At 41.9% G+C, this 21,057-nt stretch overlaps 1 protein-coding gene across 11 annotated transcripts in view; it reads left to right on the top strand.

Annotated features, from left to right (window-relative positions):
• Positions 1-4,265, top strand: part of NPHP4 (nephrocystin 4) — a 169,312-nt gene extending 165,047 nt beyond the window's left edge. For 10 of the 11 annotated variants that reach the window (XM_072608685.1, XM_072608677.1, XM_072608678.1 and 7 more), the window contains 2 exons: positions 1,497-1,640; positions 3,613-4,265. In XM_072608685.1, the coding sequence (XP_072464786.1) occupies positions 1,497-1,640; positions 3,613-3,753 (285 nt within the window). In that variant the 3' untranslated portion in view covers positions 3,754-4,265. Of the gene's footprint in view, positions 1-1,496; positions 1,641-3,612 lie in introns of those variants that run through there. The other variant, XR_011966968.1, reaches the window with a different exon arrangement.
• The last annotated feature ends 16,792 nt before the right edge of the window (positions 4,266-21,057 follow it).

Raw genomic sequence — 21,057 nt, 5'->3', positions numbered from 1 at the left:
TAGATTTTCTTTCACACCCTGAATATGTGCCTTAGTAAGACTTGTCGCAAACCTCTTTATTATTTATGTTAATGTAAATAGATTCTTCATGGAGCTTACGGTCTCAGGGATTATTTCCCAGTCACTTTGCCCACTTCTACCTCCTTGGATCATGACTAGGTGTCCTCTCACCTGATAACATCTTCATTCCTTAGGGAATGTAATGCTGCTTCTTCCTTTGCCCCTTTTTCTAAACAAAGTTTCACTCCTTTAAACTAGCTCCAAAGGTCAATGACCTTTTTTTACCTTAACTTCCCTGTGTTATACAGGCTGTGAATTCTTGCCTTTTCACATATTTTTTGTTCTTTGTAGTCTCTTTCCATACTGTGGAAGAACTCTTCGTTCTTCCTCTTCTGTGTGTTCCTCTTGCCTCACTGTCTTCTTCTCTGGGATACAGACCTGCTGCGCTTTGCTCATATAGAGAGCTGTTACTTGCCTGTGGAAGAAACACATCCATATCACATTCCTTGCAAGTCACTATGAAAGTCTCCCTGACCCCCATACTTGCTTTTAGTCAGTCCTTTACTTGGGTAGTTCTTTTCACTGCCATATGCTGTGGCAAACTTGTTAGCTTCTCTGGTGACTCTTAAGTGAAGGTGAACTTATTTAGGATGGATTCTGCCCCCTCTTCTCTGTTGAGGACACTGCTACCTTCTCAGATGCTCTCTTTGGCAGTTAGCACCTTTTTGCCAAACTTAGTACAGGGAAGAACAACTAAAAGCTGAAGCATAAGCATAAATACAGTTATCTGTTTAGATCCACCTATCTTTTTTCCCCTTGCTGTTCAGTTCCAGGATTGTTTTTTTGCATTATTCCATAAAGTTTGCATAATTTCTCCAGAGTTATTCTGCCTTCCATAAGTGCAGGCAACATTATTTTAAAAAATGTTAGTAGGGTTTGCATTTTCTTCTAAGTATTATGATCTTGGAGTTGTTAGATTTCCAAAGTTTGCAGACTCCTGTTTCCACTTTCCTGCCCACTAAGTTCCGTTAGCTCCTTGTGGTCTCAGGGATCAAAGACAAACACTTCTGTTTGGCATTTAACGCCTCTCTCAGCCTAACTGTAGCCAGTCTTTCCAGGCTTGTTACGCATTGCTTTTTCATGTACTCTTTTGTCCATTCTAACTTGGATTTTTTACCATTGATCACACACACAGCCCTCCATCTCCCATTTCCATGTGTTTGCACATTGTCCCCCATGCCTGGAATGTACTCGTCCCTGCCCCCTAGCTCAAGTGCCACTTCTTAAGTGTGATTCCCCTTACCTGCTAGTACCTCCCTCTGAAATGATCTCTCCCCCATTAAATGTTGGAACCCTTGAGGCGAAGGACATTTATCAGTGTACCTCCAGTGCTTAGCACTGTGCCTGTCACATAGTAGGTGCTTAAATGTAAATGCTTCTTGGTTGGTCCTGTGATGTTGCCTCTTTCTTTTCATCCTCCCTCCCTCTCCCTACAGGCTTTTGAGATCACCTTACCAGCTGGTTGTGGCAAAGGTGCCAACAAGAGGATCACGTACACCAATCCCTACCCTTCCAAAAGAGCGTACCACCTGCACACCAACCACCCGGACCTGCTGCAGTTCAAGGAAGATGCCTTTGAGGTAGACAGCTTCCTACTGTGTGCTTCTTAGCAGCTCCTACTGAAGACATTTCTGTGCTTTTTTTGCTGTATTTTCTGCCTTATAACTCTTATTTGGAAACCTTCAAAACCTTAGCAAGCATTGCACTGAAAGACTAATTCCCTCTGATAATGGTTAGCCCTTTTGAGAAGAAGGAGGTGCATTCCCCAAATTTAGGTTAAGTAGCTCCTGCTGCCCTGAGAGGCCAGATGTGTACTTTAAGTCTGATTTTATTTCCAGAAAACTCTTCTGTACTTCCAGTTCCCTCTACCCCCGAGAAACTGAACTTGGCAGGAGCTCCTAGGTTCTTCATTCTTGATGTTTTCTTGATTGGCTTTGTCAGAAATTGCCCAGAAATGATGTGTGGTGACTTGGCTTAAAACTGTGATAATTGGTATTCTCTCTTATTTTCTGAACCAGGGGTTCACATGCATGTGTATATTTATGTATATATATATGGTTATATACATATGTATGTTTGTGTGTATATATATGTGTGTGTGTTTGTTTCTGTATATGTATGTATATATGTATATAGGGGTGGTTACATATATATGTATATATATTGTTGTGTTTGTCCTTTGTTCTCGAAGAGGACCATAACATCAAGATGATGACATGACTTGCAGTTGACTTTGATTTGAGTGAGGAAGGGCTGTGCAAGGTCACCAACCTCACTTTCTTCTCCTGAGCCATCTGGGTCCAGTGGCCTGATATTTATCAGGATGACTGGAGATGGCCCAGGTTGCAATGGGAGACCCCGGCCCTTTCAGGCTAAGGTCTTATCATGTTCTCACTTTGAGTGAGATACACCCATTCAATGAATAGGCTTCTTTAAGTAGTTACTCAAGGGACATCAAGATGACATGACTTGCAGTTGACTTTGATTTGTGTGAGGGAGGGCTCAAGGTCACCATCTTACTGTGTAAGTACAGATGGGAGGGGGTTCGATCAGAGAATCATAGATTTAGAGGCTACCGAGTTCAACCTGCCCCCACTCATTTTGCAGCATATAGGAAAGGACTTGCCCAGGGTCACCAAGCTAGTAATTGACTGAGGCCTGATTTGAACCGAGCTCTTCCTGAATCCAAGGCCATTGCCCTCTTCGCATTGCCTAGGCTTTGAAGGATGGGGAAGAATGTAGCAAGTGGAAGTTGGGGTTGGGGGGGGCAGAGGGAACATTTCAGGCACAGGCACAGAGGTTTCTGTGAGGAAGGAGGGAAACAAGCATGCTATTAAGCACCTACTATGTGCCAGGCCGTGTTTTGGGCTTTACAATTATGATCTCATTTGAGCCTCACAGCAGCTGTGGGAGGTAGGTGCTATTGTTATCCCCTTTTTACAGATGAAGAAACTGAAGCAAACAGAGGTGAAGTAACTTGCCCAGGGTCTCAGGACTTGTGAGTACATGAGGCCAGATTCAAACTCAGGTCATTCTGACTCCAGGTCCAGCAGTCTATCCACTGCCCCACCAGCACTGGAAAGCTGGGCTAATGCCAGATTGTGACCCAGAGAGCCTTTCATTTAATTTAATTAATTAATTTAAGCTTGATTCAGTACAAAATATGAAACCACTGAAAGATATTTTGGTCAGAGGGGTGATAAGATCATATGTAGTTGGGGAAGTGTGGAACCATGTATGAGTTGGTTTTGAATGTACTCAAGAGTCCCCCAAAATTCATGTCAGCAAGGATGACCTCTTGATTTACTATGACATCGTTATTTCTTTTCCCTTTGAGTGCTGTATTCTTTAGGCTTTCAAGATGGATTGCTAGACTATCTGACAACTTGCGAATTTCTTTTTTGTCAGATGAGACCATTGTGGGGAGGTCAGGGGGGAACATGTGTGAAATGTGACCTGGGTTTTTTTTAAGGGCATGTATACCTCATTCACTTTTCACTGAACCTATAGAAGGAAAAGATTGAAAAATCTGTCTGTCACACTTATTTCCAGGTTGATGCTAGAGAGACGTACACCATTGGCCTGCGGTTTGCTCCGAGTAACAGCACAGGGATGGAGGAAATTCTGATTTACATCAATGACCACGAAGATAAAAATGAGGAGACATTTTGCGTGAAGGTCATCTACCAATAAACGGGAGGAACTTGATCAGGCTCACATGTTCTCGCTCTATCTGTTGACATGTTAGTCCCATGGAATCTCTTCTGATGGGGCCATAATCCCATTATCTCTTGACTACTTGAATAGTCTCATTGGTTTTGGATTTTCCTGCTGGATAAGTTTTCTTCCTGTGGTACTTCCCCCTGCCATTTGTCTTTGGATACAGATAACCCACTGATACTACCCCTGCACTTGGCCAGAGGACTGAAAGTGTATGTTCCCTCCTTATTTGTGGTGTGCCTGAACATAATCAAGCCACAGCCACAATCACAGTGATTTATTCCTGAGCACAGCCCTTAAGCAGTAATCCAAGCACCTGTTATGTCATGGTGGGGATATTGTCATTCCCACGGGTGGCCAGGGAATTGTAACTTTCTACCAAATTGTTTTGCTTTTTGACTTTTGCTGATTTTTTAAAAAGTATTTTTATGAAACATTTGTTTTCCTTATTGGATTTTGTACAAATACATTACATATTTTATATACGCTGATGTTTTCCACTGTTGTTCTGTTTCTATCATTTAGATTGCTATTTTTTAAAAAATTACTTTTTTTCCCCCTTTCAGCAGTTTCCCAAATGTTAGTGAGCAGACCTTGGCCGCTTTTAGTATGAGAATTCTTCTTTCTCCATTACAGTTATTCTTTCAGGGAAAGACTGGTGAGCCATACTCAAGAGACTGCAGCACATCTCATAGGCTCCTAATTAACTAATTCAGAGAGAATTAATGCGTGCACCAAAGATCAGTGCCCAGCACAGTGCCTCATACTAACCCCAGAGCCAGGAGACATCTGCTTATGAAGCTTGCTACTCATAGGGCCATGGTTGAATTATTAACCATTTTGAGTCATATTTTCCTTATCTGGAAAAATGGGAACAGTCATGCTTATAGTGTTTGCTACTGACTGGATTGTCTCCCAGGTCAAATGAGACAATGCATATGAAGTGTCCTGTGGACTTAAGCATAACCCTTAAAACATTATGTGAAGTCAGTTATTATTTTATTACTAATATTATTTTTTGGTCCAGATTTCACTGTGATTTCACTGGGGTCAGAAACTTCCAGTGAGGAAATTCCCTCCACCAATACAAATAATCTGCTGCTTGTAACTTGGAGCCTTGGAGTTGCCTGGGGTACGGATTGATGTTGAATGACTTGCCCAGTAGATAGAGAGCTGGGTTCAAGTTCTGCTATTATTGTTGTTGTTTAGTTATTTCCATCATGTCCAACTCTCTATGACCCATTTGAGATTTTCTTGGCAGAGATATTGGAGTGCTGTGCCTTTTCCTTTTAAGTAAACATCTGAACTAATGAATCTGTCAGTCAGCTCTTACAAGAATTCTCTGGAGAGCTGTCCAGACAAATTGCCTTTTCTCCAGTTCCCAGGACTGAGGTGTCTTCCACAAAGTCCCAATAGCTGCAGCTGAGAGTTAAGATGATTATTTTTAACTCTAACCTTAGCACAGCTTTGTCAGTTGTGGGGTTTTTTCCCTTCTCTCTTTGCTAACATCATGTTGAATGGAGATTATGTGTTTGTAGTTAGCCAGTAATCTTCTCACAAAGAGTACCCTTTCCCATTTGTATCTTCAGTAATTAATGTTAGCTCTGTGTGGAGAAAATCGGTAATTCCTATTTGTTTCTGCTGCTCTATCCAGGCAGAGTTCTTATCTTAATCCAGTTGATATCACTGGGAGTCACTCAAAGCACACATTTCATTTCATGTTGGGTTTGGTTGCTCTCACTGGGGTCATAGATGTGGCTTTCCCTTTAACTCTGTCTGGGTAGCTCCATCAGAGATGTAGAGTCTCTGAAGCATTTAGTGTTTCTTTTTTATCTGAATCGTGCATTTTGATTAGGTGTTGTTAAAGTACACTGCTCAGATACTCAGAGCAGCAGACAGCTTTTCTCTAGACCCAGTAGAAATGAATAAGGCCTAGTTTTTCCTACTGAGACATGTGGATTTGCCTGTAAATTCAGTGCCCCTATTTATGTGCAAGCCACTGTCCTTATGCCTTACAGATACAAAAAAAAAAATCCAACTAAAACAATTCCTGCCCTCAAGAAGCTTCTATTCTTCCTGGGGTGGGGGGTGAGGGATAAGTTAGAGCTAGTGAACTCCGCTTGAATGAGCAGTTTTAAGAAACCCTCATCCCCCAGCTCTAACTCTTGTTATTGGAGTCTCTAGGGACCCCAAAGAAATCTAGTAACTGTTTCCTTGGAATGCATTAATTAGAAGCAGAATCACAGCATTTTCAAGTTGGAAAGGATCTCTCAATCACCATCTAATCCAACCTATGCTTGAGAAGGAATCCATACTCTAACAGCCCACCCCCAAAAGTAGCCATCCTAACTTCCTGAGGACCTCCCAGGGTGGAGGAATCCCAGGGCTACCTGCTGAGCATCCTGTTCCACTCTAGGGGAGCTTTCATAGCTAGAGAATTTTTCCTAATCTCGAGCTTATCTTTGATTCTTTGTCACTTGTAGGATCACAGATAGATATAGAGTTGGAAGGGACCTTAGATAAGGCTATCTGTCAAATCCAATCCCCCCCCCCCTTTTTTTTAACAGTTGAAGCATCTGAAGGTAAAGAGATAATGCAGCTTAAAGCCACACAGCTTGTGTCTGAGATGGGATTTGAACCCGGATCTTCCTGACTCTTGAGTTCAATGGCCTTTCCATCACAGAAGGCTACACAATGCCCATGGCCCATGGTCCTGTGCTCTTGGATCAAATAGAACGAATCTATTTCTTCCTGGAGCAGCTGGTGGTGCCATAGTGCATAGAGTGGCTGGCCTGGTGTCAGGAAGACTCATCTTCCTGAGTTCAAGTCCTACCTCAGACATTTCCTAGCTGTGTGATTCTGGGCAAGTCACTTAACCCTGTTTGCCTCAGTTTCTTCATCTTAAAAAATGAGCTAAAAAAGAAAATGGCAAATCGCTTCAGTATCTCGGTCAAGAAAACTCCAAATGGGGTCACAAAGAATTGGACATAACTAAACAACAAATCCCAACAAATCTCTCTTCCATATGAGAGCCCATTGGTTACTTGAAGATAGCTCTCATGTCCCCCTGAGTCTCCCTTTTTATAGGCTATGCACATCTAGTGTAACCCATGCCTGGAGCTACAACATACCCAACAAGGAGTCATCTAGTCTGTCGTAACAGATCTCCAGTCTGGGGGAATCTGCTACCATTCTTAGGCATCCAGCCCACCTTTGGACAGTTCTAATGGTTAAGAAGATTTTTATTTTTTTCTTGCATTGAGATTAAATTTGTCTGTTTACATCTTCCTCTTTTCATTAACCATGGCTTAATGTTAAAGTTCACGAGATTACTTCTGGATATAGAAGTCCATGGTAACTCTACAACTAACCAGCCAGTGAGCAGTTATTAAGCACTTACTTTGTACCAGGTACTTTGTTCCTGCTGGGGATACTTAGACAAAAACGAAGCTCCCTGTCCTCAAAGTGCTTATATTCAGAGTGAGATAGGATAAGCCTCTATAAATACATAACCAAATAACTGTATGCGAAGTAAACAATGTAATTGTGTGGTGGAAGAGGGGGAACTTCCTATAGAATTCTTGACCTGAGTTTTTAAGGAAATCAGAGATTCCGAGAGGTGGCAGTGGGGAGGGAAGGTCTTCCAGGCATGGAACCATTATAGTTTACTGAGTCTACAGAGTGACCTGGGGAGACCTGCATTGTGTAACTCAGGTGTGAGGTGATTGATTAGGGCCTGAACCACAGTGATAGGTAACTATGTGCAGAGAGAGAGAATGGATGCAGGAGACCCGGTGGAAGTGGAGAAGACAGATGTGGCAACATATTGAATACATATGGTAAATCAGTGAGAAACTGGAAGATAGTAAGAGTTAGAGCTAGGAGGGACCTGAGAAGCCATTGAATTCAGCCCGGTCATTTTACAGATGACTAACACCCAAAGAGCATATGTGACTTGCCCAAAGTCATGGAGCCAATACCTGACATAGGATTTAAACCCAGGTCTTCCTGATTGCAAGTTTAGTACCATATCATGCCATTGAAATTTCAAACCTGCATGAGCAGAAGAAGGATACCTTTGAAGAAATAAGGACATTTGGAAGAGGGATGGGTCTGGGTGGGGTGGGATGGGGTAGACATGTTCAGTTTGAGATGTTTCCATGACATTCAGTCTGAAACATCCAATAGATACACAAGTAGAATTCAGGAGAGAGACTGGTTATATAGAATTAGGAGTCAGTATTTATTAAAGACCTATTATGTGCCAGGCATTGTGTTAAGCTGTGGGCATACAAACAGTCCCTGCTCTCCTGGAGCTCTCAGTCTCATGGGAGAGGATAAAGTCACTTAAAGGTGGCCCAGGGCAGAGCCTTGGGGTGAACCTACAGTGAAGGGGTGTGATATGGATAATGAACTAGCAAAAGGGTCTGAGAAGGAGAAGTTAGGTAGGAGTAGGAGATTCCAGAGTATCCAGGGGAGGTGGCCAATAATGTCAGAGACTGCAGATGAGCACACTGGAGCTGTCCATGGTATTCAAAATCGAATTTGAACCCAGGTTTTCTCATTTCAAGTCTGGTGCTCATTGTATTCTCCCATGCTGCCTCTCGTTGGCCTCCATGTAATAATACTCCAATAATACTACTGTATTATTATTGTTATCATCATTATTGGTTAGGTTTTTTTGAGGCAATCGGGGTTAGTTTACTTGCCCAGGGTCACACAGCTAGTGGGTGTCTGAGGCCGTATTTGAACTCAGGCCTCCTGATTTCAGGGCCGGTGCTTTGTCCACTGTGCCACCTAGCTGCCCACCTCCCTACCCTTAACAGTACCAGACTATACAGTAGAGCAATTCAAAGGCAGCAACTGACCCGTAGCTATCTGCTCAAATACTCCCAGAAGAAACAAAACTCACAGCAGAGAAAGCCTGTGAAGGGGACATCTCTCCAGCGTTGTCCTCAATGGAAGGTTTCCCTGCTACTCAGAGCAGTGGAAAGAAAGGACCTGGGAACGTGTCTACAAATGACTTCCTCTGGAAGACTGTCATCTAGACCGGCTTGGCAGCAAAGGACATAGCAGGAGGACACTGTGAAAATGGCAGCTCCTGAGGACTGTAATTTAAATCTTCAGGAACATTAGCTGAGATAGAAAGAGCTGGCATTTGATGCAGAGCCCGGGCTCCCAGAGCCCTTTGAAGAAGGGATTGCCTGGAGGAAAGGTGAAAAGGGGCTTCTGGCTGACAGAAAGTCATGGTGCTCAGAGCGCTAGGGAGTGTGCAGAATATCAATGTTGTCTAAAGCTCCCTGCCTTGTACCCCTTCCCTTCCCCCCTCTCCGCCCCGGGGGCTTTCTGTGACTGCCTCAGCTGCATCCTGGCATCCCCTCCCCTTGCAGGCACCTGTGTGGCTCCTAGACTCTCACAGGACAGTCAAAGGTAAATTGACCTTTTCAGAAAATGAGTCTGACCTTACACATCTACTTCTGATCTTGGGGGTACTATTCCATTCCTTTTTCTGAGGAGATGGGCAATAGACTTATGATTTCATCTGCAATAGAAACTCCCTCCCCTGATGTAGGCTAACAACTTGTTCATAATTTACTGCTTTAGAGTTGCTTGGGGCACTGAGAGTGAGAGTAAGTGACTTGCTCAGGCTGACCCAGCCATCATTGTGCCAAAGGCAGAACTTGAACCCAGATCTTTCTGACTCCAAGGGAGACTCTCTATATATTTCTCCAACGAGCCTTGCATGGCATTATAACATCAGACGTTTATACTTGGAAACGACATTAGCAGTCATCTCTAATTCCCTCTTCAGAAGCACCACAGAGGCTTACTATAAATCCATTTGCAGTGAAAATGTAATTTTATAATGTAAAAAAAAAATGCCCACTATTTAGCTTTTTTCCCCTACTGCGTTTTCTCAGAATATGTGTGCAATATTGGTAAATTTCTATAGTGGAATGAAGAAAACCACAACAGCATGAAGTCAGATTCACCATTTTTCCCATGCCAGCCCCACGTGTGCTTCCTAATGACCTCTTCCTGCTACCACTAAAAGAAAAACTGCATCTGGGATCCCCCACCCCTTGATTTAAGCTTCTATCAGAACCTTGTAATAAGCAGCAGCCATCACTGCCAACTCCAGCTGGTCTCTTCCATCCAATCCCTGCCTGGACAATTCCCAACCTTATCATAGCTCATCACCATTCCTAGGGTTCCAGTTATCTCTTCACACCATCACCTGTCCACCTGCTCTTCTCTCATACTGCCTCAAATCTTGGATTAATCCAAATGAAAAAGAAGTGGGAGCCCAAGATTTGTCTCGAGTTAACACTGATCTCATTAGTCCTAGAGACCATTTCTGCAAGACTGCCCTACTTTAATTAAGGATCTTGAGAATTGCAACCGTCCATGGCAGGTTACGAGAATTGTGTTGTCTGTAATGCTTCATGTTTTATTCTAATAGATGGCTTTAAGGGAATGTTTATGAATATGATTATGAATACATTATGTTCCATTTGTTTCCTGCTCTATTGCTGGGGATGATGATTAGGATGATTTTCTCCTCATCTTGCAAGAAATCTCAGGCAGATACACAGCTGCAAGAGAAACCACAGTTCAAATGCACTTTCAGCACAGAGGATGAATGAACAAAGGCTTTAACTGCAAACTTCTGGGCTCCTGGTTGTTCTTTTCATGTTTAGCCATCCTGAAAATGAAACTGGTAAAAAGCATGAGGAAGACACCCCACCTGGAGATGCTACCTTCTGCTGTGGTGTTGGTTAAAATGTCAGGTCCTGGGATTATAGATTTAGAACTTGGAAGGAACCTCATAGGCCATCTAGCGCAACCCTCTCATTTTACAGATGAGGAAACTGAGGCCCAGAAAAAATTAAGGGATTTGCCCATCGTCACAAAGCTAGTAAATGTCTCAGGTCTCTGAACTCAGGTCTCTCTGACTCCAAGTCCAGCACTCTCTCCACACTGCCTAACCAAGAGAAAGAACAAAGGTACCAGAACCAGGAGGCCTGGATTCTGACCCTAGCTCTGCTCTTAATTAGCTGCATGACCTTAGGCAAGTCATCTAATCTCTGTGTGTTACCTCTGTGGGATGAGGATGACAGCCATTGTTCTCTCTGCTTCACATGAGTTTAAAAAGCTGGAGTTAGGGAAGAAAAAGTAACTTTCAGGATCTACAACTGGGACTTCACTTTTGATTATTGTGTGAAGGAGCAGTGGAACTCATCTGTGATATGAAAACTGGTCTGCCCTGGTTTTAGATTCTTTGGGACCTGGTTCTTAGCACCATTATTGTAGCTGTTTTTATTTAGCTCTTGAGTTTTGTAGAGTACTTTTTTAAAAAATTTAATTAATTTATTTGTTTTCAGTGTTCAACAATCACTTCCGTAAGTCCCCCTCCCTCCCTTCTCTCTCCCTGAGATGGCATGCAATCTTATATAGGTTCTATATATATATATATATATATATACATTCTTATTAAAATATATATACATTCTTATTAAACTCATTTTCACATTAGTTATGTTGCATAGAAGATTTAAAACAAATAGGAGAAACCATGAGAAAAACCAAGCCAAGATAAAATATAACACAAGAGAAAATAGTGTTCTTCATTCTGTGTTGCAGTTCCATAGTTCTTTCTCTGGATGTGGATGGCATTTTGCCTCAAGAGTTCTTTGGGAATGTTTTAGGTCATTGCATTGCTATGAAGGGCTAAGTCTATCAGAAACAGTCCTTACATACTGTGGCTATTACTAAGTACAATGTTCTCCTGGTACTGCTCATTTCACTCAGTATCAGTTCATATAAGTCTTTCCAGGTTTTTCTGAAGTCTGACTGTTCATCATTTCTTACAGCACAATAGTGTTCCACTACATTTACATACCACAACTTTTTCAGCCATTCCTCAATTGATGGACATCTCCTTGACTTCTAGTTATTGGCCACCACAGAAAGAGCTACCATAAATATTTTTGTACATGTGGGACCTTTTCCCATTTTTGTGATCTCTTTGGGATACAGCTCTAGAAGAGATATTGCTGAATCAAAGGGTATGCACATTTGTAAAGCACCTTTTACTCATTATCTCCTTTGGTCCTCTAAATAACCTTTTGAGGTAGCAACTTAGCTCATCTTACTGATGAGGAAACTGAGGCTTGGAGCAGGTAAGTGATTTGCCTTGGATCACAGAGGTTGGAAAGCATCTGAAGCAGGCTTTGAACCCAGGTCTTCCTGATTCCATGTTTGGCTCTCAGCCATCAGGTTGTCTGTAGCTGCCATCATCCTACCTGATGATTTGGTGCATTTGATACCAGGTAAAAGTTAGGAGCATCTTACTGGAAGGAGGAGAGGACAGAGGAAAAGCATGGAGCTGGTACAGCGAATAGGGTGCCAGGTCTGGAGTCAGGAAGACCCGAGTTTGAATTTGGCCTCAAACACTTAGTAGCTGTGTGACTCTGGGCAGGTCACTTAACCTGGTTTGCCTCCATCTCCTCTTCCATAAAAATGAACTGGAGAAGGAAATGGCAAACCACTCTACTATCTTTACCAAGAAAACTCCAAATGGAGTCGTGGACATTTAGAAATGACTGAAAATGACTAAAAAACAACTTCCTAACTCCAGACCCAGCTCTATTCACTGTACCACCTAGTTGCCTTTGGAAAAGAATTGTCAAGAGAGGTTGGGAGTTTTTCCCTTATGGGATAAATCTTTTCTTTTATCCCAATTGTTGCTATAGACTCTATAATAATAAAAACTAGTGTTTATAAATTACTTTAAAGTTTATGAAGTGTTTGACATACATGGTCTTATTTGAGACAACAATCTTGTGTGACCCCGTTTTCAAATGAAGAAACAGAGATGGAGGGGTTAAATGACAACCTAGGGACTTTGTTGTTTGGCTGTTTTTTGGTTGTGTCTGACTCCTTGTGATCCCTTTTTTGGGGTTTTCTTGGCAAAGATACAGAAGTGGTTTACCCTTTCCTTCTACAGATCATTTTCTAGATGAGGAAACTGAGGCAAACAGGGGTAAGTGACTTGCCCAGGGTCACACAGTTAGTAAGTGTCTAAGGCCAGATTTGAACTCACCTAACTCCAGACTGCAGGAGTGCACAGTGACTAAATGTCGAGGATAGAATTTGTAGCCAGCTCTTTCCGAATCCTAATCTAGCACTCTATTTACTATGCCATGGTGGCCTTAGTTCCATTTTAGCCTTAGTTAACTTTATGTCTCTCTTGGTGCCTAGAATTATGCTCTGAATGAATGAATGTGGTGGCATTCTAGACAAGGGAAGATTTTGTGACAATATATTGACTGACATTCCTTGTGGTCTTAGCCCAAGGTGCTGCTGTTTCTTTGTTTTTTCAGTAGGGCAGTTTTATCAAGTTTGGAGACTTTGGGAGCTCAAAAAACCCATACTTTGCACAGCTCACACCTGAGAAATTGTCAAAACCTGACCAGAAATATCTCCCCTAGATTGGCAGCCTTTGGGAACATAATTTATGCAGTCCCAGTGCCTTTGAAAGTATAGGTTCGGAGGGGCTAATTACATGATGCACAGTTGGCTAAGAAAGTAAGTCAGATGAATCCAAAGGTGAGGAGGGCGCACAGGTGGGAAGAAAGCCTTATTCTCTCTGCTTCTCCAACCCCCCATTACCAGGTGTTTCCAAAAGTTTTGTTGGCTGCCTAATCTAATCCCACCTCTGATTGGAGATGGGGGCAGGAGACAAGGTAGGATACATGGAGTAGGATGGTCTTTTTCAAAGATTTTTTTTTTTTAAGGAGATACTCAAGCCCTATCTCATCCAGGCTGGAAGTTCAGTGGCCACTCACAGGCTATATCCTGATGCCAATTGCTATGGAAACTTAATTCAGGCAAATTCAGGAGCTGGTACTTTCTCCTGGAAAAACTGAAAGAACTGAGATCCATTTTTCAGGATAGAAAACATCTCCTAATACTACTTGGGGCCTGGGGAAGTTGAGTCAGCCTCTCAAATCTTTGGGACCTTGATTGATTTCCTCCTCTGGACAGTGAAGCTGTGTGACTAGAAATTCTATTCCCAGACCATCCAATGGTCTCGAAGGTCTCATTCAGCTTTAGCCCTCTCTGGAACCAATCCTTTAAATAGCCAGTCTGCCATCGATTGAGAAAGAGGTAGGGAGCAAAGCCAAGCAGAAAAGGTCAAATAAAAGACAGGACTCAAAAGCTGAAGCTGTTGACCTCCCTTGGGATGTGGCTGAGATTACAAAAGCAAACGGGTGGGATACCAAGCAGCTGTTGGACCTGCAGAGGCCTTGTTGAGGGAAAGAGGGCTTCTCATAGGCTTATGGGAAAACATGGCACATGGGCAGCTCCTTACCAAGATAGACTGAGATGGTTTCACTCAAGGCTAGGAGTAGTTGGGTACTACCAGTTGGGGCAGGGATGGCTATGGGAAAGAATTGGATAGAGTGGACTTGACCGTTTTCAGAAGAAGCAGGTCAGTTTCTTACCTAGTATCTAATCTTCAGGTTTGTTTGTCCTCTGACCACATGCTTAAGACTTGAAAACCAAAATTATGAGATGATTGTTTTCCCTGATCATCTCTGTATGCCCAGTCAGCAACCCAGCTCTGCTTGGCTGTGAGACTGGCTTTTATTAGCTATTATGTCAGATGATATCATTAGCCTCCCCTGCCAGATGAAACTGGGGTGAAACAACGCAACTCTATACCCTTTGAGAATGGGTCAAAGGGACTGGAGATGATGAACCTGGAGGAGAGGACTCAGGGGAAGATATGATGGCTATCTTCAAATATTTTAAAGATGGTCACTATGGCAGCTAGGTGACATAGTGGATAGAGCACTGATCCTAGAGTCAGGAGGACCTGAGTTCAAATTTGGCCTCAGACACTAACCAGCAGTGTGACCCTGAGCAAGTCACTTCACCCTGATGGCAAGAAAGAAAGACAATCAAACTTACATGGAAGAGGAATTGGCTTCTGCTCATCCCTGGAAGATAGAATGAAGGATGATGGGGGGAGGAGTTGATTAATTTAGGCTTAATGAAAGGAAAAATTTGTTAATAATTAGAGCTGCCAAAGTATGGAATGAACTACTTTGGAAGGTGGTGGTTTACCCCTCATTAGAGATTTTCATGGAGAACCAGCATGATGTGGTAGAAGTAGAGATGACCTTGTTTTCAAGACAGGTTCAAATCCTTCTTTGGTCATGGATGGGGTGCGTGACTCAGGAGAAATCACTTGACTTCTTCATGTTCCAGACAACTCTCCCTGAGAGTATATAAATTGTAGAGTAGATGGTGATCCTCCCCTGATGTCTTTATGCCCATGAAGTCAAGGGGGGATGGGGAGAGAGAGAGAGACAGACAGACAGACAGACAAACAGACAGACAGGGAGAGAGACAGAGAGACAGAGAGAAAGAGAGAGACAGAGAGAGAGAGAGAGAGAGACAGAGACAGAGACAGAGACAGAGAGAGAGGGAAAGAGAGAAAGTGAGAGAAAGAATCAATTTAAATAAAGCCTGGATCACCACTTCTTGAATGTGATGTAGAAGATATTATTTTTCAGGCCTGAGGTCCTTTCCAGTTCTGAAATATTGTGATTTCCCCTATCTCTTCCCCTTCTTCTCCTCCCAAAAATACCTCTCATAGCTAACCATTGTCTTGTATGCCCATTTTGTAGATCTGCAGTCCCCTGCTTTTGGTGGGCAGGTCTTCCTAGCCAAGGGAATCTCTATGCTTGATCCAGAACTCTCCCAATCTTTGCTGGTTTTTGGTGATGCTAAGATGTGGCTGTTTAATCTTCTCCTTAAGAGGACAGACAGCAGTTTAAGTGGCATGTGGTCTATAGTGGGAACATCATAGACCAAGTGCTGGAAGGGACCTTAAGAGGCCATGTAGACCAACCTCTCATGTTATAGTTGGGGCCCTGAGTGGATACGAGTTGTCCAGGATCACACAGGTAGTAACTGGCAGAGCAAGGATTTGAACCCATCTTCAGGTCTCAAATCCATCATTCTTTCCAATGTATCACACTACCTCAACATGAGAAGCCCTGTGAGGAGATTCTACAGGTATTTACTATCCCCCTTTTACAGATGAGCCTCAGAAGGATTAAGGGACTTGCCCAAGGTCTTATAATTTAAAAAGATGAAAGGTGAACTCTATCTCTCTCCAGGATTCCTGAAACCCAGTCCAGCAGTTGATCTACCTCCTGAGGTCTGCTGCCTAAATGGTGTTGGAGGAATCATAGAACCGGAAATCAGCCATTTAAGGGAAGAAGGTCCAGGCACCCCTTCTGCTTGGGAGACTTAACTGGTGCTTCCAAACAGCAGCAGAACCTTTGGCTAGTCCATGTTGTTACACTGCGGTTTCATGCTTTTCAAAGTGGATCTGGGTGAGTTTGCTTGGGTTGGGTATTTTGTTTTTATTTGTTTTTTCCTCTAGCATCATCTTGTAAAGTAAATGATTTATCCCTCTGCCTTCCTGGGCCCCCTTGGCCATAGCTCAGAAATCCCCCTTTGAGCAGAGAGTAAAGAGCTTTCCCTATTGTTTGTGTTGGGTGAAATGCTATGATGCTACTTCCTTTAGAATCTGGGAGACTAGAAAAGGAGGCACATTGATTCATTCTAACACAGGCATGTTACGTTGTGCCTACTATGTGCCAAGCACTGTATTAGGCACTAGAGATACAAAGGCAACATCAAGACATTCCCTCCCTCACGTTTATATTCTTGGGAGGGGTGGGATACTTGTATGCAGATAAGTAATTCTAAAAAGCCTACTCTAATCGCTATTAGAGAGAGGTCAAAACAAGAAAAGCTTGTGGTAGGAAGTGGTACTTGAGTGGAGCCTTATGGGAAACTGGGAATTCCACAGTAGCAAGGCAGATGTATATTCTATGCAGGAGGAGAAGCTATTGATGGAGGTCCTAGAGAGAAAGAAGTAGAGTGCATCAAGAAGACCCTAGACTAATGGACTTTTAAAGTCATCTGCCTGTGGAGGGTGGAGACCTGTTTATCAGCACCTTGGTGAAGCAACTAAAAATATCTGATTAAGTCTCAGTGACCAAGGCTTCTTCCAAGATGGATTGCATAGCTTGATGCCTCATGGAGGACAAGCATCAATGATTTGATTTGCTTGGACTTTTGGGTGCTGGGCTCATGTGGGTGTGTGTTTGGCCCTGTGCTATACTGTACACTTTTATTGATAACTTGGATGAAGATGTAGCTGGCTTGCTTATTAAATTTGCAAATGACCCAAAGCTGAGAAGGGAAAGCTAACCCATAGGGTTTACCCCCATAAAATAGGATACAGTGTACCACTGTTGCAGTTTAGGGGGTGTCTGAGACTCTCCCTTCCCAGAGATACCAAAAACTGTTGTGGTTTCATAGTGTGTTAGGGGGTCATCTCAAAGAATTCAGTCAAATCACCTCTAATCCAAGTATAGGCATTTATTGAGGATTGATGTCCCTCAGAAGTGGGCTAGGTTCCAAGAGGAACAAGCAACTTAGTAAGACAAAACAGACAATTTTTTAGTGTGATGATGCTGATTATATGGCAGAAATTATGAATATTAAAAAGGGAGGAGAGGTTTGTTAAGGGATTAGGTGATGGGGCAGGGTCCCTTCTATGGTTCAGTGGTCAAACATTCTGGTCATGCTGCTTTCTGATTGGCTAGCTATTGTGGTCCACTCTGGTCAAGATGGGTAGTTAGGTGCTGTCTTGGGCTAAAATGGGTGATGTGATTTTGGTTAAGTACAAGGACACACCTGTTCAAGTATGTGAATTAGGTCTGGGGGAAGTGGCTAGCTAGGGGCAATGGCTGTATTGAGTCTGGGGACTGTAGTGTGGTGAAATCCAGAATGTGTGGTTAAACCAGGACATGCCTGCTGTTCAGTGGTACCCATTAGGGAGTTAGAATATTGGGACTGGGGGCAGTGTTTTTTGGATTACATCACTATAGTTAAAAGTTTTCTAGCATAGAATTATGAATAAGGGTGAGAGAGCATACTTCCAACTCCTCATGTTTTCTTTGGTGCCACTGTCTTCTTCTCTCCCTGCTCCAGTCCATCAGCACCTAAATACAGTATTCAGCACATCCTGGGCACTCCAAAGTGCTTATTAACTAAATTACATGGTGGGTGGATATGCAATTCACATTCATCTATTAGAGGGTGGTGTCACATGCAGGTCCACAGATGGTATGTGAATAATTGGCATGGAAATATTGATTCCCCAGAATCACATAATTTAAGACTTGGAAGGGAATTCTGAAATCCAAGACCATTCCAGACAAACTGTACCTGAACAAGGATGTCCTCTGCAACTCTACTGATGAATGATTATCCAGCCTCTGCTCCAAGAACTCCAGGAAAGGGGAACCCATTTCACTTTAGGATAACTCTCATTTGAAAGCTTTCCTTACATTAAAACTAAATCTGCCTTTCTTTAGCTTCTACTAAGTCCTCCTTGTCCTGCCCTTTGGGAACAAGAAGATGAAGCTGAATTCATCTTCCATATGCCTTTTGTTGGATCTCAACTTTTCCACAGACAGCTCTTCAAAGACTTGAAGTCCTTAATCATGTTACCTCTGAACCTTCTGCATGCTGAGTATTCCCAGTTTCTTCACTTCTTCATATGACATGGTCTTGAGACTTTACACAATCCTAATTGTCTTTCTCTTTGGCTTATCAAAATTCTTCCTGAAATGGGGCACTAGTCATTTATTCATTTATTCAACAAACATAGAATAAATCACAAGATCTCAGATTTTGGAAGAAAACTAAGAGGACATCTGGCCCAAGCTGAATAAGAACCTTCTCTATAACCTACTCAACAAGTAGTCATCCAGGCCTGATATTCAAAGGAAAGCCATCTCCTAGCTGAAGTACCCTCCATTCAAACCACAAAGCCTGGTGAAGATGGAACTCAAGTAAGGCATGATAACTGTATACAGGTATATACAAGGCTACCATATGAAAGAAGTTTTAAGATTCATTCTGTTTGACCCCAAAAGGAGTAACATTAGGGGCTGCAAAAAGACAAATGAGCTTTATTTCAGAAAATCTTCCTTACAATGAAAAGTTTCCAAAAATGAAATGGGTGGGGTTTGGAAAGTAGTGAGTTTTCTCCTTGCATTAAAACCAAGGATGTAAACTAGGAGAGCAAGGAATGATTTACCTATCAGATCTATGGACAAGGGAAGAATTTATGGCCAAAGAAGAGATAGAGAACATTATGAAATGCAAAATGGATGATTTTGATTACATTAAATTGAAAAGATTTTGCACAAAGTCAATGCAACCAAGATTAGAAAGGAAGCAAAAATCTAGGAAACAATTTTTACCATCAGTGTCTCTAATAAAGGCCTCATTTCTAAAATATATAGAGAACTGAGTGAAATTTATAAGAATACAAGTCATTCCCTATTTGATAAATGGTCGAAGGATATGAACAGGCAGTTTTCACAGAAAGAAATTAAAGCTATCTATAGTTATGAAATAGTCATATGAAAAAATGCTCTAAATCACTATTGATTAGAGCAATGCAAATTGAAACCCTTCTGATGTATCATATCACACTTATCAGATTGGCAACAATGACAAAACAGGAAAATGATAAATATTGGAGAAGATGTGGGAAAACTGGAACACTAATGCATTGTTGGTGGAGTTGTAAACTGATCTAACCATTCTGGATTTGGAACTATGCCCAAGGGGCTATAAATCTGTACATACCCTTTTACCCAGCAATACCACTTCTAGGTCTGTAGCCCAAAGAGATGATAAAAATGGGAAAAGGACCCACAAGTACAAAAATATGTCTAGCAGCTTTTTTGTGCAAAGAACTGGAAATTGAGGGGTTGTCCATCAGTTGAAGAATAGCTGAACAAGTTGTGGTATAAGAACGCAATGGAACACTATTGTGCTATAAGAAATGATGAGCAGACAGACTTCAGAAAAACCTAGAAAGACTTATATGAACTGATGCCGAGTGAAGCGAGCAGAATGAGAACATTGTACACTGTAACAGCTGATAATGTTTAATATAAAATTTTGGAATAATCTCTTTGTTCTCTCTGAAGCAAACTCAGAGAGTGCCTCTTCCTATGTCAGCAAAAGCCAGCCAAGGCCGACTCTACACTCCTTAAGGAGACCTTTAACCTAAGACACTATATCTTGAATAATGAGGCTTTCCTTTGTATCTTATTATCTATAGACATATACTATGTTATGGCATATTAATGGTGAAGAAAAATAGACATCTTAGGTGGTAATTTCTATTGAACTTTGTTTAGCCTTTTCCTATGTCAGTTATCTGTTTAGGGCAGGAAGCTGGCCACTCACTAGTGGTGGGATTTCCTTTCTCGTCACTGAGACATATGTTTACCCAGCTGGAATTGCAAGGCCTGACCAACATTACTTTTTTAATTGTCTTGTCTTACTAAATTTATGATTTGTTCAACTAGGAGAGTTCCTTTCTCACAGCAAAATGTATATAAGCCAGAAGATTTCTGCACTGGGTAGCCAGAACATTTCTGGCTCCATAATGCATTATGTAACTGTTTTCTTTATGGGGAATTGATCAATTAATTAATTAAATCATAAAATGTATGCAATTAGCCTATTGCCTTTTCTTAACAAAGTTTTCAGGTCAACACAGCCATAGTGTGCGATGACTGGTTGACTTAGCTCTTCTCAGTCATTCAAGGATCTAAGACAACTTCAGAAGACTCATGATAGAAAATACCATCTACATCCAGGGAAAGAACTCTGGAGTGTGAATGCAGATGGAAACAGACTATTTGTTCTCTGTTTTCATTCTCATGGTTCCTGCCATTCATTCTAATTATTCTATATAACATGACTAATGTGAAAATATGTTTAATAAGAATGTATAAGTAAAGCCTATATCAGATTGCACACTATCTTGGGGAGGAGAGAGGAAAAGGAGGGGGAGAAAATTTAAAATTCAAAATCTTATGAAAGTGAATGTTGAAAATTAAAAATAAATTAATTAATTATTAAAAAAAAAAAATCAAGTCAAGGTTGTATTACTACTGGGATGGTGCAATGGACATTCTTTCTTAGTTAATGGTTGGAAAAGATGACCCTAACATCTTGCAACTCCAAAAATTCATGAGCTGTGACACCTTTGTGAGACAGTCCTATGGACTGTCTGAAAAACTCAGGGCATTTTCATTCCTTCCAGTGTTCAAGCTCCAGGGCACCAATTTCCCTTCTTTGGTTTTGTTT

The sequence above is a fragment of the Notamacropus eugenii genome, chromosome 5, assembly GCF_028372415.1.
Source record: "Notamacropus eugenii isolate mMacEug1 chromosome 5, mMacEug1.pri_v2, whole genome shotgun sequence".
NCBI classification, from domain to species: domain Eukaryota; kingdom Metazoa; phylum Chordata; class Mammalia; order Diprotodontia; family Macropodidae; genus Notamacropus; species Notamacropus eugenii.
This window is presented reverse-complemented; position numbering and strand designations above follow the sequence as displayed.